The sequence below is a fragment of the Panulirus ornatus genome, chromosome 42 (assembly GCF_036320965.1).
Source record: "Panulirus ornatus isolate Po-2019 chromosome 42, ASM3632096v1, whole genome shotgun sequence".
NCBI classification, from domain to species: domain Eukaryota; kingdom Metazoa; phylum Arthropoda; class Malacostraca; order Decapoda; family Palinuridae; genus Panulirus; species Panulirus ornatus.
The window spans coordinates 132433-149992 of record NC_092265.1 but is presented as its reverse complement, the minus strand read 5'-3'; the positions used below and the strand labels follow the sequence as shown (position 1 = coordinate 149992).

The window sequence follows — 17560 nt, the reverse complement described above, 5'->3', positions numbered from 1 at the left end:
GGAGCCGGTGAATCAGGGAAAAGCACCATAGTGAAGCAGATGAGAATTCTACATGTCGATGGATTCAGTGAAGAGTAAGTACACTCCACAAAAGTTGTACCGAAACAGGTTTAGTAATGAAATTTGATCTTGTTACTTCTTTTAGTATGAAAGATGACAGAAATTCAGAGTAGGTTCATGAAAGTGTATGCCTGCTGTTGGCTTTGCCCTCCCTTTTTTTTTCTATATAAAAAATATAGAATGAGATTTATTAGCATTGCATATTAACCTAACAAAAAATTTAACTTTTCTGACACACGTATCTCTCTGCTTAGCAGCAGCTTATCTAGGTACATTTCATATTTATTACTCTTGAGAATATAGGCACAGGCTCAGGTAATGACATACAGGCTCTTACAGTTGTGTAAGGTTGGAAAAAATCTTGTTTTATTGTACTGTGGAAGATGCTGATTTCCATAAATTATAAAAATTTTCAAGGTATTGTGCATTGTGCATTGTATGAATATGTCACAGCAAAATTTTAGATGTGGATCCCACCTCCTGGCAGAATATGTTTATTTCATATCCCACCTGTCAGAGGTCGACATGTAAACGTGAACTTGTTACATTGAACAGTTGCCCTCCCTTGGTTTGTCCTGCCTCCAAAGCAAGTTTAGCCATTTCACTAAATCTTAAAATAGTGTTGAAGGTACTCGGGGAAGCACTGGGTATATAGCTGTCACTTTGGATGCTTTTAAGGATTGATGATTGTCAGAAACTTATGGCTATAGCTAAGTCCATGGGTCTTGCTCATCATCTTTAGCCTCTTCTTAGTTCTTTATGTGGCACTAGATTACTAGCTCAGCATGCTTGCATAATGAGCATTGTGATAAAGAAATAGAGATTTGTTTTGTATTGAAGATTGTATCCAAAGGAATGTGACCATGACAGCATTGATTATCTGAGAGAAAGCTAAGTAATTATATAATGGCATGATTGAAGTAGGTGAGACAAGTTAGGAGAAGACTTTTGGTGCATTTCCTAAAAGTGTTTTTCAGTCATTTGTTTAATACATATACGCCTAGGGAAGCTGCCAGAGCTGATAATGAGACAGCACTGTGAAATCAGATGCATTTAAAGAAAATCATTGTGGAAGGTGGTTACACACATCAAATGACATTTACCAAAGTACTTGCATTTTGATATTGGACAGCATTTACTATAAAGTCATTGATTTTGTCATTGTGCCAAAAATGTAAATTGTAAGGTGTGCTTTATTGGTTTGCAGAGATGCCTTATAGTTAGTACTGGGAAAAAAAATCCTTGTGTTAGTTATTTACATAACACAAGGAGGGAAGGTATGGCATGCATGCACATATGCCCTAAATTGATGAGAGACTGATGAGTGATAGTCTTTGGAGCACTAATTATATTGATAGTGGTTTTGCAGATTAGTAATCCATTGGTGGTGGTGGTGATAAAGAGAAAAAACGTGAATGGGTCAGTAAAAGTTAACAGCTTGTTTAACCAAGCATCCACAGCACACCTAATTTAAATGTTTTTACAGCAGCAGATATAGTGGATTTATAAGATTTTCCCTCTTCAACTTGATATTAGAGCCTAAAGTTTTAAAAATTATTATTGAAAATCTCAGTAAGCTGACATTTGGAGAGTCTTGCTGTGAGAGATGTCCATTGTTTTGAAAGGGTTAATGTGGATGAGGCAAAGTTGTTCTGTAAGTGGATAAAGCCAAAAAAACAACTACCAAGGAAGAAAAGTGGTCTTGGGCTCATGGTAACCAGAGATTGCTTAACATTTGCACAAAGAGGGAATGATGTGGGAGATTTTAAGTAAAAGATTTTTTAGTGTTTTAGACAAAAAATCTCAGGCTTATGAAGGGCTATGTAAAGTTGGTATTACATGCATTCTGACCATAGGCTTAGGTTATTCAAAATATTTTTCACCTATATAGCACCATGAAACTAGTAGGAGTATATCTAATAAATCACTGATAATTCATAACAATGCACTAAGCAGTCTTGAATGCCTGTGATGAATCTGAATGTTCGGGAAAAGAGTCCATCCCTGAAAACACTTCCATGCTCGAGCTCATAGATTAGGGCACGTCTCCCGCCATCAGGGCATACTCCGTGCCAGCAAGTCAATAGGGTAGGATAAGTCTTTGATTAGTGAGCAGTGGAAAAATTTTAACATGAATGTGGAGGAAAATTCGGCAGTGAATGGCATTATGGGGAAAACTGTGGCCTGAGTATGTACATAGTTTCTCAGGCTTTGAACATCATTTCAGATCCAGCATACATTTAAGACTTGTGCCAGTAGCATTAACTCTTAAGAAATTGAGGAGGATGTGGTTAGTTTGCTTGAATCACATTCAGAAGACTTGACTAATAAAGAACTCATGCAGTTACAGAAAAATGCCTTACCCTATGCCATTTTCTAGCCATGGGATTAACATAAGCAATGGACTACATTGGAAGGCTTTACCCTGCATTGATGACATGCATTCCAATCATGAATGTACCCTGGTGTTTTCTAGAATGATTACAGATGCTTAATGCACATAGTGGCCTCAAGTTATGACAAGATTACTTTCCTGGACACCTACTTCACCTCTGGGTAAGTTGAGGACTGTCATACCCATGTATTCCCTGCTTATTATGGAAGTTGACTAAGAGTGGCATAAGTAGGGGTCTGAAAACTCTCCCCTGATTGTATTTCACTTTCTCAAAGGTGGAAGAGAAGAGGAATCCCATCAAGAAGAGATAGGTTGTATATTTGAGGAAAGGAACTTGGATGTTCCACCTCTGAGTGAAACAAAGCTCAAAGGTAAGGTGATGGAATTGTTTAGGAGTAGGTAGTAGTTAGCAGCCACCTGGATGTTGGGAGGGTTAGTGACGGCAACATAGTGAGCCAGCACTTCATTGGTTGTCAAGTTTAACTCATCTGATTTGGGTAGCTGTCTTTTCTTTCTGCCATACCCACACATGGATTGTTGGTATTCTGTCCACAAACATACAACCTCTCATTGTCTTACATAACTCATGACAACATTTAATTCACACAGCTCATTCTTCATAACTAGATTTTCCTGTGGTGAGTGTTATCCACTAGCCTGGCTCACTTCTGCTTCCTTGGTTCCATTTGCTACCTTGTCCACTGCCAGGTATCTGAGACACTCCACTTCCCTCAAATTTTCTTTGTTCAAACTCATTATATGTAATATGTCGTCATAGCTATTTGGTGGTGGTCTCTTCATAGGGATACATAAGTCAGTTTTTGTCACAGAAATGTTAATTTTATTTGCTTTTTTTCAGAGAGAAAAGAGAAAAGATCCATGCCATCAGATGTAACATCCGTGACGCCATCTTGGTGAGTATTTACATGTTGGTTCTTCTTTTGTTTTCTTTTGCCACAGTGGTAGGTGATTGCATGGAAGTCATATGTACAGCAGGGCCATCCTGATCCCTCCCTCCCATCATGTCACAAAGTATAGCATTTATTAATGATAATAAAAGAACTTTGTAGTTACCTTTTTGCAATAATGTATTTGTCTGCATGGGAGGGAAGTTTACACTTATGGGCCCCATCTCTTGAACATTCTCTACTGCTGCCATACAGCTTTGAAACTTATTTATGCTCTATTCTTTAACTATGTCTTCTGTCATTTTATTCCTTTCTTCTGCCATTTTTATACTATGTACTTTTTAAAACAAGTTACTTGCGTGAATTAATGTTTATTCCCTGGTTACTTTATCCCTCCATCTCTTTTGGAATTTTTCACTGTCCAAATCATTGATCTCTTTTAAAAGCATAAACGTGAATGGGTCACTCCTCACTCATTCATCCAAGGTAGGCATATTTAAAGCCTCCTTCCTTTCTTTGTAACTCGGTTCTCTTAATTCTGATATCTTTGTTGCCATCATTTGGACATTTTCTATTACCTCTTTATTGATTTTTGGTGTGGTACCCAAACTTGAGAAGCATTTTCTACCTTTGCCCTTATGGAGGATATGAACAGTTTCCTAAATATTTTTTTCATCCATGTACTTGAAAGCTGTTTTGATATTGGCCAGCACACACTTTGTGTCCATAACTGTTCTCTTCATGTGGACTATAGCAACAGGTTATGGATGGTGTCAACTCCCAAGTCGTTCTCACACAGAATGGTGAAACTTCTTTCCTGGTAAATGAGAGAATATAAGATGCAGGTGTCTAGATAATGAAATTCCATGAAATAGAACAGAAAATGATTAAGAAAAAAGTTACACTGAACATGGAGAAACATCCAAGTTGCTGTTTACATACAGGAACAAGGCAATCAAGAAAACAGTGATTGTACCTTTTAAGGAAGGAGATAGATATAAGAATGACCTCAAGGAAATGTGTAGGAAGTTGGCTGAACAATATGAACCAGTATTTAGCTCAGATTGTAATGAGATATTGAAAGATGAATTGTTTAACCAGGATGATGAAAATGCAATCTTTACATTAAAATTTCATATGATATATTTGGAGCGATCGATCAACTTAGACAAAATTAGACTCTAAGAGCAGATGGAAACTTATCCATATTCCTTAGAAAGACAAGAACAGCAATAGCAATACCAGTGATGATATTATTAAGTGGCAAAGTCTGCATGAATGCAAAATTGCAGTCTTCCACAAATTGGCATATGGAACATCAGTTAATTAGGAGGATCCAGGCTAATATGTGAACATTGGAGACCAGTTAGTTTGACTTAATGTGAATTAAAAGTCCTTGAAAGAGTTATGAAACAACATATACAGAGAGACCTTCTATAACGGATGCTCATTTCATGGACCTGATAAAGATATTTATTTTATGAATATGATATGTGTGTGTATATTTTTTTTTTTTTTCATACTATTCGCCATTTCCCGCGATAGCGAGGTAGCGTTAAGAACAGAGGACTGGGCCTTTGAGGGAATATCCTCACCTGGCCCTCTTCTCTGTTCGTTCTTTTGGAAAATTAAAAAAAAAAAAAAAAAAAAAACGAGAGGGGAGGATTTCCAGCCCCCCGCTCCCTTCCCTTTTAGTCGCCTTCTACGACACGCAGGGAATACGTGGGAAGTATTCTTTCTCCCCTATCCCCCTGTGTGTATATATATTTTATTTATTTATTTTACTTTGTTATCTGTCTCCTGTGTTAGCGAGGTAGCACAAGGAAACAGATGAAAGAATGGCCCAACCCACCCACATACACATGTATATACATACACGTCCACACACGCAAATATACATGCCTATACATCTCAACGTATACATATATATACTCACACAGACACATTCATATATACACATGTACATAATTCATACTGTCTGATTTTATTCATACCATCGCCATCCAGCCACACATGAAGTAACAACCCCCTCCCCTGCCTGTGCGCAAGGTAGCGCTAGGAAAAGACAACAAAAGCCACATTTGTTCACACTCAGTCTCTAGCTGTTATGTATAATGCACCAAAACCACAGCTCCCTTTCCACATCCAGGCCCCACAAAAATTTCCATGGTTTACCCCAGACGCTTCACATGCCCTGGTTCAATCCATTGACAGCACATCGATCCCGGTATCCCACATCGTTCCAATTCACTCTATTTCTTGCATGCCTTTCACCCTCCTCCATGTTCAGGCCCCAATCACTCAAAATCTTTTTCACTTCATCTTTCCACCTCTGATTTGGTCTCCAACTTCTCTCTGTTCCCTCCACCTCTGACACATATATCCTCTTGGTCAATCTTTCCTCACTCATTCTCTCCATGTGACCAAACCATTTCAAAACACCCTCTTCTTCTCTCTCAACCACACTCTTTTTATTACCTTACATCTCTCTTACCCTTTCATTACTTAATCAAACCACCTCACACCACATATTGTCCTCAAACATCTCATTTCCAGCACATCCACCCTCCTCCGCACAACTCTATCTATAGCCCACGCCTCGCAACCATATATCATTGTTGGAACCACTATTCCTTCAAACATACCCATTTTTGCTTTTCGAGATAACATTCTCGACTTCCACACATTCTTCAACGCTCCCAGAACTTTCGCCCCCTCACCCACCCTATGATTCACTTCCGCTACCAAAGCCACTCCCAGATATCTAAAACACTTCACTTCCTCCAGTTTTTCTCCATTCAAACTTGCCTCCCAATTGACTTGTCCCTCAACTCTACTGTACCTAATAACCTTGCTCCTATTCACATTTACTCTCAGCTTTCTTCTTTCACACACTTTGCCAAACTCTGTCACCAGCTTCTGCAGTTTCTTGCACGAATCAGCCACCAGTGCTGTATCATCAGCGAACAACAACTAACTCACTTCCCAAGCTCTCTCATCCACAACAGACTACATACTTGCCCCTCTTTCCAAAACTCTTGCATTCACCTCCTTAACAACCCCATCCATAAACAATATATATATATATATATATATATATATATATATATATATATATATATATATATATATATATTCCCAAACCACTCTTCCCCTTTACCCTTGAGCTTCGTTTCACTCAGAGCCAAAACATCCAGGTTCCTTTCCTCAACATACTACCTATCTCTCCTTTTTTCACATCTTGGTTACATCCACATAGTTAAGAGTAAATGTGAATAAGCAAGGTAATTAGGTACAGTAGGGTTGAGGGTCAAGTCAATTGGGAGGTAAGTTTGAATGGAGAAAAACTGGAGGAAGTAAAGTGTTTTAGATATCTGGGAGTGGATCTGGCAGCGGATGGAACCATGGAAGTGGAAGTGGATCATAGGGTGGGGGAGGGGGCGAAAATCCTGGGAGCCTTGAAGAATGTGTGGAAATCGAGAACATTATCTCGGAAAGCAAAAATGGGTATGTTTGAAGGAATAGTGGTTCCAACAATGTTGTATGGTTGCGAGGCGTGGGCTATGGATAGAGTTGTGCGCAGGAGGATGGATGTGCTGGAAATGAGATGCTTGAGGACAATGTTTGGTGTGAGGTGGTTTGACCGAGTAAGTAACGTAAGGGTAAGAGAGATGTGTGGAAATAAAAAGAGCGTGGTTGAGAGAGCAGAAGAGGGTGTTTTGAAATGGTTTGGGCACATGGAGAGAATGAGTGAGGAAAGATTGACCAAGAGGATATGTGTGTTGGAGGTGGAGGGAACGAGGAGAAGTGGGAGACCAAATTGGAGGTGGAAAGATGGAGTGAAAAAGATTTTGTGTGATCGGGGCCTGAACATGCAGGAGGGTGAAAGGAGGGCAAGGAATAGAGTGAATTGGATCAATGTGGTATACCGGGGTTGAGGTGCTGTCAGTGGATTGAATCAGGGCATGTGAAGCGTCTGGGGTAAACCATGGAAAGCTGTGTAGGTATGTATATTTGCGTGTGTGGACGTATGTATATACATATGTATGGGGGTGGGTTGGGCCATTTCTTTCGTCTGTTTCCTTGCGCTACCTCGCAAACGCGGGAGACAGCGGCAAAAAAAAAAAAAGAAAAAAAAATATATATACTTCATTTTTTTTCATTTCATTCAAACTATTCGCCATTTCCCGCGTTAGCGAGGTAGCGTTAAGAACAGAGGACTGGGCCTTTTTTGAAATATCCTCACCTGGCCCCCTCTGTTCCTTCTTTTGGAAAATTTAAAAAAAAAAACGGGAGGGGAGGATTTCCAGCCCCTCGCTCCCTCCCCTTTTAGTCGCCTTCTACGACACGCAGGCAATACGTGGGAAGTATTCTTAATCCCCTATCCCCAGGGATAATATATATATATATATATATATATATATATATATATATATATATATATTTTTTTTTTTTCGCTGTCTCCCGCGTTTGTGAGGTAGTACAAGGAAACAGACGAAAGAAATGGCCCAACCCACCCCCATACACATGTATATACATACGTCCACACACGCAAATATACATACCTACACAGCTTTCCATGGTTTACCCCAGACGCTTCACATGCCCTGATTCAATCCACTGACAGCACCTCAACCCCGGTATACCACATCGATCCAATTCACTCTATTCCTTGCCCTCCTTTCACCCTCCTGCATGTTCAGGCCCCGATCACACAAAATCTTTTTCACTCCATCTTTCCACCTCCAATTTGGTCTCCCACTTCTCCTCGTTCCATCCACCTCCGACACATATATCCTCTTGGTCAATCTTTCCTCACTCATTCTCTCCATGTGCCCAAACCATTTCAAAACACCCTCTTCTGCTTTCTCAACCACGCTCTTTTTATTTCCACACATCTCTCTTACCCTTATGTTACTTACTCGTTCAAACCACCTCACACCACACATTGTCCCCAAACATCTCATTTCCAGCACATCCATCCTCCTGCGCACAACTCTATCCTTAGCCCACGCCTCGCAACCATACAACATTGTTGGAACCAATATTCCTTCAAACATACCCATTTTTGCTTTCCGAGATAATGTTCTCGACTTCCACACATTCTTCAAGGCTCCCAGGATTTTCGCCCCCTCCCCCACCCTATGATCCACTTCCGCTTCCATGGTTCCATCCGCTGCCAGATCCACTCCCAGATATCTAAAACACTTTACTTCCTCCAGTTTTTCTCCATTCAAACTTACCTTCCAGTTGACTTGACCCTCAACCCTACTGTACCTAATAACCTTGCTCTTATTCACATTTACTCTTAACTTTCTTCTTTCACACACTTTACCAAACTCAGTCACCAGCTTCTGCAGTTTCTCACATGAATCAGCCATCAGCGCTGTATCATCAGCGAACAACAACTGACTCACTTCCCAAGCTCTCTCATCTCCAACAGACTTCATACTTGCCCCTCTTTCCAAAACTCTTGCATTTACCTCCCTAACAACCCCATCCATAAACAAATTAAACAACCATGGAGACATCACACACCCCTGCCGCAAACCTACATTCACTGAGAACCAATCACTTTCCTCTCTTCCTACACGTACACATGCCTTACATCCTCGATAAAAACTTTTCACTGCTTCTAACAACTTTCCTCCCACACCATATATTCTTAGTACCTTCCACAGAGCATCTCTATCCACTCTATCATATGCCTTCTCCAGATCCATAAATGCTACATACAAATCCATTTGCTTTTCTAAGTATTTCTCACATACATTTTTCAAAGCAAACACCTGATCCACACATCCTCTACCACTTCTGAAACCACACTGCTCTTCCCCAGTCTGATGATCTGTACATGCCGGCAAGGAATGATGTGGTATACTGTGGTTGTTGATGGATCAGCTTTCCCCCTTTTCTCCATCAACAGTGGTGTTTCTCCATCAACAGTGGTGTTCCTCCATCAACAGTGGTGTCCCTCAAAGTTCTGTCCTGTCCCCTACACATTTTTTTTTTCAATGATTACCTCTCCCAAAATAATCGAATGTACTCATTCGCTGACAACTCAGCACTGCATTCCTCCTCATCCTCAATTCTGCTCCAAGTTCGTTCAGTCGATCTGTGTCTTGTCTTGACACTGCCTCCTCAGTAAACTCACACTTTGACAGGATGTCTCAGCGGGATACACAAAATCTCAAGTTAATTGCCTCCAAGACCCAATTTCTACCCATCTCTCTATTGAAAACTCCTCACAACTCTTGTCTTACCTTTGATGATTCTGTAATTCTGCCTCTTGACTCAGTGAACACACTTGGTATTACTGAAGCATCCACTCTTTTTTGGAAACCCCACATTACGGGAATAGCTAAGGTTGACTCGAAGCAACTGTGTCCTGTTTAGATGTTGAAACTGCTTCTCTTCAGAACTGTTGCTCCGTTTATACAAGAGATTGATTAGTCTTTGTATGGAGTACTGCTTTCTCATTTGGGTTTTTCTAGCTCTGCATCCATACTTAATGGAGTTGAAAGCAATCCACCTTATAAATTGTCCCAGGCTGATCCCCTTGCCCTACACTGCACTGTTGGTTCACTTTCCCTCTCCTATAGGTAGTACTTTGGCTTTTGCTCCCAAGAGCTGGTTGCTTGTGTGCCCATTCCACTAGCTAGGCCATGCAATACTCAGCAAGCTGCTGTGTTACATGATTATTGTGTGGCCATCAGCAACTCAAGGATGAGCCGTTTTGATATTTGCTTCTTTCTCTACTCATCGAAGCTCTGGAACTCTCTGCCCTCTCATGTTTAAACCAATAACTATGACCTAGCACATTTCAAAAGACAGGTTTTTCTTTTTCTCAAAAATTGGTAAATACTTTCCCTTGTCTTTTCTTTTTCCGTTCCATAATTCTCTCTTTATTTCGTTTAAGTCCTGGCCTTGATGTGGACTTTTGTCTGTGAGTGGAGCCTTCAACAACAACAACAAAAAAAAAGTGAGCCAGCACTTCAGTGGTTGTCAAGTTGCACTCCTCTGAACCAGGTAGCTGTCTTTTCTTTCTTTGTCTCATCCAGATGTGGACTACTGGTACTCTGTCCACAAACATACAAGCTCTCCTTGTCACACATAAAACATGACAACACTTAACTCATACAACTCATTTTTCATAACTCTAGATTTCCTTGTGGTGAGTGCTGTGTGCTATCCCTGACTTTTGGCAAATCGGTATGAGCAATAGATAGGAGTAGTAGGTAGGAACATTTGATAGGAGCATTGGGTAGAAACAGGTGATAGCAGTTGGTGGGAACATTGGGCAAGAGCATTAAGTAGCAGTAGTTGGTTGGAACATTAGGTAGACACTTTAGTTAGAAGTAGTCAGTAGAAATATCAGGTAGGAGCCTCTGTAAACACTTCACCAGAGTTGCCAGCTGCCAGTGACCTGTTAAGGATGTGGCACTAGAGCCTTAAAAAGTGGCACTGGAGTTCACCATTTATGGAGACTCTTTTTCTTCGGCCACCCCCTTGACGGAGTTTGAAGGAAAAGGGCATCAGAGATATAGATAGAATAGACATTAGAAAAAAGCAATCTAAAAATAGAAGAAAGAGAACTAGCAAATATATATACAACCATCTTATATATATATCATAAGCCATTTGTGTTCAGCCTGCAATAATTCACATTTCAGTCTTAGTCATCCTTTTTAGCAATCTCTTACTTGTGTTTTCAGTACATTTTAAATTCATCATGTCTGGAAAATAGCTTGCAAATATGAGTATATGTGAAACATCCAAGTTGCCCAGAAAAATTATTGTAATATGAACTTCAAGATGCAAATGATATACAGTATAGGGTTGAGGCAAGTGAGCATCAGGCACATGTGGATCAGTCTCTTGGATTAGCTTTCCAATCAACCACATCCTAATTTGCAACGATTTTTTTTCACACAAGGAATAAGCCATTGGAGATGATGGAAAACAAGCCAGTAAAGTTTAGGTGCATTGTTGGAGTGTGGTGGTGGTGATCAATAACACTGTAAGATTCGATAAACTAATGATTGTTGGTTAAATGTAATTTCATGTGGTATTTATATTATCCCAGGGGATAGAGGAGAAAGAATACTGCCCATGTATTCCCTTCACGTTGTAGAAGGTGAGTGAGAGGGACGGGAGTGGATGACTGAAAATCCTTCCTTCCTGTATTACTTTCCAAAAGAAGGAGCAGAGCAAGGAGCTAAGTGAGGATTTTTCCCTCTAAGGTTCTATCATCTGTTCTTGACACTTCCTTGCTTATGCTGGAAATGGCAAGCATGTATGAAAAAAAGAAATATATCAACATTGTCTCAGTCTTATGTATAAAACATCAAAGTTAAATCTGCATAGCCACTACTGTTACCGAAGGAAACCGTTCTGTAGCATTTACCAGTGTAAGCATCAACACTTTCGGGAATACATCTTTATAGGCACTATGTTATAATAGCCCCTTTTAAGGATTTTTTGCTTTAAAGAACATCTATAAAGAATGCATCTCATCCTTTATAATAGGTTTTTACTTACAAAACCATCTGTTTGATCAAGAACAGCTACATAAACAAAGGCCAACATGGATTGGTGCCAGAAAACATATGCAGAGTGAATTATTAATTCATTATAATGAAGTGGTAGAGGATGTGTGGATCAGGTGTTTGCTTTGAAGAATGTATGTGAGAAATACTTAGAAAAGCAAATGGATTTGTATGTAGCATTTATGGATCTGGAGAAGACATATGATAGAGTTGATAGAGATGCTCTGTGGAAGGTATTAAGAATATATGGTGTGGGAGGAAAGTTGTTAGAAGCAGTGAAAAGTTTTTATCGAGGATGTAAGGCATGTGTACGTGTAGGAAGAGAGGAAAGTGATTGGTTCTCAGTGAATGTAGGTTTGCGGCAGGAGTGTGTGATGTCTCCATGGTTGTTTAATTTGTTTATGGATGGGGTTGTTAGGGAGGTAAATGCAAGAGTTTTGGAAAGAGGGGCAAGTATGAAGTCTGTTGGGGATGAGAGAGCTTGGGAAGTGAGTCAGTTGTTGTTCGCTGATGATACAGCGCTGGTGGCTGATTCATGTGAGAAACTGCAGAAGCTGGTGACTGAGTTTGGTAAAGTGTGTGGAAGAAGAAAGTTAAGAGTAAATGTGAATAAGAGCAAGGTTATTAGGTACAGTAGGGTTGAGGATCAAGTCAATTGGGAGGTGAGTTTGAATGGAGAAAAAGTGGAGGAAGTGAAGTGTTTTAGATATCTGGGAGTGGATCTGGCAGTGGATGGAACCATGGAAGCGGAAGTGGATCATAGGGTGGGGGAGGGGGCGAAAATTCTGGGGGCCTTGAAGAATGTGTGGAAGTCGAGAACATTATCTCGGAAAGCAAAAATGGGTATGTTTGAAGGAATAGTGGTTCCAACAATGTTGTATGGTTGCGAGGCGTGGGCTATGGATAGAGTTGTGCGCAGGAGGATGGATGTGCTGGAAATGAGATGTTTGAGGACAATGTGTGGTGTGAGGTGGTTTGATCGAGTGAGTAACGTAAGGGTAAGAGAGATGTGTGGAAATAAAAAGAGCGTGGTTGAGAGAGCAGAAGAGGGTGTTTTGAAGTGGTTTGGGCACATGGAGAGAATGAGTGAGGAAAGATTGACCAAGAGGATATATGTGTCGGAGGTGGAGGAAAGAGGAGAAGAGGGAGACCAAATTGGAGGTGGAAAGATGGAGTGAAAAAGATTTTGTGTGATCGGGGCCTGAACATGCAGGAGGGTGAAAGGAGGGCAAGGAATAGAGTGAATTGGAGCGATGTGGTATACCGGGGTTGACGTGCTGTCAGTGGATTGAATCAGGGCATGTGAAGCGTCTGGGGTAAACCATGGAAAGCTGTGTAGGTATGTATATTTGCGTGGGTGGACGTATGTATATACATGTGTATGGGGGGGGGGTTGGGCCATTTCTTTCGTCTGTTTCCTTGCGCTACCTCGCAAACGCGGGAGACATCGACAAAGTATAATAAAAAATGACATGCGTATGAGAATGTAATCAAAGGGAAAAGAAAAGCCATCATTTTTCCTGATTTTGCTAAAGCATTTGAATAAGTAAACTAGAGAATTTAGCTAGAGACAGTCATAAAAAATATTAAGGGTGAGATAAGGGTCATGGAAACGAACAAAATCATATCTGAGTAGTAAGATGGTATATCTGAGGTACCACAGTACTCTTTATGATAAGGATATCGGACATTGAAAGCGAAATAAAGGAAAGCATAGTAAGGAGTTGTGCTGATTACACCATAGTAAGCAGAATGATTGGATCAGAAATTGATCAAAAGGATATCCAGAGAGACTTTGACATTATTTACAGATGGAATGTAATGAACATGAATTTGAGAAAATGAGTTATGGAATAAGTACGTATACATTGATGGTACCATATCATTGACTTAACAGAGAGAGTGATAGAAAGGGAAGATACAATAAAAAATTGGATATGATAATGAATGAGAAAATACATTTCAGATAAGTTAGCAAGAAGGCAAGACTACTGAGTCAAGTGATGAGTGGGTGAGTGGTATAATTCTAAGAGCTTTTTCTTCAAGGTACAGAAACATATCAATGAGGATGTTTGTTGAATATATAAGAAGCTATATTAATACTGCTATGTTTTATGGCCATCAACATTACAAGGTTAAAAACAAGTAGTGGTGATGTGAGAAGGAGATGGAGTGAGTATTTTGAAGGTTTGTTGAATGTGTTTGATGATAGAGTGGCAGATATAGGGTGTTTTGGTCGAGGTGGTGTGCAAAGTGAGAGGGTTAGGGAAAATGATTTGGTAAACAGAGAAGAGGTAGTGAAAGCTTTGCGGAAGATGAAAGCCAGCAAGGCAGCAGGTTTGGATGGTATTGCAGTGGAATTTATTAAAAAAGGGGTGACTGTATTGTTGACTGGTTGGTAAGGTTATTTAATGTATGTATGACTCATGGTGAGGTGCCTGAGGATTGGCGGAATGCGTGCATAGTGCCATTGTACAAAGGCAAAGGGGATAAGAGTGAGTGCTCAAATTACAGAGGTATAAGTTTGTTGAGTATTCTTGGTAAATTATATGGGAGGGTATTGATTGAGAGGGTGAAGGCATGTACAGAGCATCAGATTGGGGAAGAGCAGTGTGGTTTCAGAAGTGGTAGAGGATGTGTGGATCAGGTGTTTGCTTTGAAGAATGTATGTGAGAAATACTTAGAAAAGCAAATGGATTTGTATGTAGCATTTATGGATCTGGAGAAGGCATATGATAGAGTTGATAGAGACGCTCTGTGGAAGGTATTAAGAATATATGGTGTGGGAGGAAAGTTGTTAGAAGCAGTGGAAAGTTTTTATTGAGGATGTAAGGCATGTGTACGTGTAGGAAGAGAGGAAAGTGATTGGTTCTCAGTGAATGTAGGTTTGCGGCAGGGGTGTGTGATGTCTCCATGGTTGTTTAATTTGTTTATGGATTGGGTTGTTAGGGAGGTAAATGCAAGAGTTTTGGAAAGAGGGGCAAGTATGAAGTCTGTTGGGGATGAGAGAGCTTGGGAAGTGAGTCAGTTGTTGTTCGCTGATGATACAGTGCTGGTGGCTGATTCATGTGAGAAACTGTAGAAGCTGGTGACTGAGTTTGGTAAAGTGTGTGGAAGAAGAAAGTTAAGAGTAAATGTGAATAAGAGCAAGGTTATTAGGTACAGTAGGGTTGAGGGTCAAGTCAATTGGGAGGTGAGTTTGAATGGAGAAAAAGTGGAGGAAGTGAAGTGTTTTAGATATCTGGGAGTGGATCTGGCAGTGGATGGAACCATGGAAGCGGAAGTGGATCATAGGGTGGGGGAGGGGGCGAAAATTCTGGGGGCCTTGAAGAATGTGTGGAAGTCGAGAACATTATCTCGGAAAGCAAAAATGGGTATGTTTGAAGGAATAGTGGTTCCAACAATGTTGTATGGTTGCGAGGCGTGGGCTATGGATAGAGTTGTGCGCAGGAGGATGGATGTGCTGGAAATGAGATGTTTGAGGACAATGTGTGGTGTGAGGTGGTTTGATCGAGTGAGTAACGTAAGGGTAAGAGAGATGTGTGGAAATAAAAAGAGCGTGGTTGAGAGAGCAGAAGAGGGTGTTTTGAAGTGGTTTGGGCACATGGAGAGAATGAGTGAGGAAAGATTGACCAAGAGGATATATGTGTCGGAGGTGGAGGGAACGAGGAGAAGAGGGAGACCAAATTGGAGGTGGAAAGATGGAGTGAAAAAGATTTTGTGTGATCGGGGCCTGAACATGCAGGAGGGTGAAAGGAGGGCAAGGAATAGAGTGAATTGGAGCGATGTGGTATACCGGGGTTGACGTGCTGTCAGTGGATTGAATCAAGGCATGTGAAGCGTCTGGGGTAAACCATGGAAAGCTGTGTAGGTATGTATATTTGCGTGTGTGGACGTATGTATATACATGTGTATGGGGGGGGGGTTGGGCCATTTCTTTCGTCTGTTTCCTTGCGCTACCTCGCAAATGCGGGAGACAGCGACAAAGTATAATAAATGAATATAAATATAACATTACAAGTAGAAATAAACAAATTGGAGACAAATCTGAAGAACTTCACATGCAAATTTGAATGTTTGGAACATACGAGCTACCATCAAAAGCTGAAAGAACTGCAACATAGTAGCATAGAAGTGAAAGACACATGATAATCTTGGTATGACAACAGATTGAAGGTATAAAAGAAAGTATTAAAAACCTGAAAGCCTCTCGGAGGAAGATACAGTTATTGAATCCTCAAGAATACCTCAGACCATATCCAAAAATGAATAAGATATAATATACAACAGCCATTGTACAAAGGCAAAGGGGATAAGAGTGAGTGCTCAAATTTCAGAGGTATAAGTTTGTTGAGTATTCCTGGTAAATTATATGGGAGGGTATTGATTGAGAGGGTGAAAGCATGTACAGAGCATCAGATTGGGGAAGAGCAGTGTGGTTTCAGAAGTGGTAGAGGATGTGTGGATCAAGTGTTTGCTTTGAAGAATGTATGTGAGAAATACTTAGAAAAGCAAATGGATTTGTATGTAGCATTTATGGATCTGGAGAAGGCATATGATAAGAGTGGATAGAAATGCTCTGTGGAAGGTATTAAGAATATATGGTGTGGGAGGAAAGTTGTTAGATGCGGTGAAAAGTTTTTATTGAGGATGTAAGGCATGTGTACGTGTAGGAAGAGAGGAAAGTGATTGGTTCTCAGTGAATGTAGGTTTGCGGCAGGGGTGTGTGATGTCTCCATGGTTGTTTAATTTGTTTATGGATGGGTTGTTAAGGAGGTGAATGCAAGAGTTTTGGAAAGAGGGGCAAGTATGAAGTCTGTTGTGGATGAGAGAGCTTGGGAAGTGAATCAGTTGTTGTTCGCTGATGATACAGTGCTGGTGGCTGATTCATGTGAGAAAGTGCAGAAGCTGGTGACTGAGTTTGGTAAAGTGTGTGAAAGAAGAAAGTTAAGAGTAGATGTGAATAAGAGCAAGGTTATTAGGTACAGTAGGGTTGAGGGTCAAGTCAATTGGGAGGTAAGTTTGAATGGAGAAAAACTGGAGGAAGTAAAGTGTTTTAGATATCTGGGAGTGGATCTGGCAGCGGATGGAACCATGGAAGCGGAAGTGAATCATAGGGTGGGGGAGGGGGCGAAAATCCTGGGAGCCTTGAAGAATGTTTGGAAGTCGAGAACATTATCTCGGAAAGCAAAACTGGGTATGTTTGAAGGAATAGTGGTTCCAACAATGTTGTATGGTTGCGAGGTGTGGGCTATGGATAGAGTTGTGCGCAGGAGGGTGGATGTGCTGGAAATGAGATGTTTGAGGACAATATGTGGTGTGAGGTGGCTTGATCGAGTAAGTAACGTAAGGGTAAGAGAGATGTGTGGAAATGAAAAGAGCGTGGTTGAGAGAGCAGATGAGGGTGTTTTGAAATGGTTTGGGCACATGGAGAGAATGAGTGAGGAAAGATTGACCAAGAGGATATGTGTCGGAGGTGGAGGGAACGAGGAGAAGTGGGAGACGAAATTGGAGGTGGAAAGATGGATTGAAAAAGATTTTGTGTGATCGGGGTCTGAACATGCAGGAGGGTGAAAGGAGGGCAAGGAATAGAGTGAATTGGATCGATGTTGTATACCGGGGTTGAGGTGCTGTCAGTGGATTGAATC

The 17560-nt window shown here is 40.7% G+C and overlaps 1 protein-coding gene across 2 annotated transcripts in view; it reads left to right on the top strand.

Moving 5' to 3' along the window:
* Galphas (G protein alpha s subunit) overlaps positions 1 to 17560 on the top strand; it is a 123505-nt gene that overhangs the window by 27395 nt on the left and 78550 nt on the right. Inside the window, exons 2-3 of one of the 2 annotated variants that reach the window (XM_071686222.1) lie at positions 2 to 74; positions 3315 to 3369. In XM_071686222.1, the coding sequence (XP_071542323.1) occupies positions 2 to 74; positions 3315 to 3369 (128 nt within the window). Of the gene's footprint in view, position 1; positions 75 to 3314; positions 3370 to 10278; positions 10393 to 17560 lie in introns of those variants that run through there. The other variant, XM_071686223.1, reaches the window with a different exon arrangement.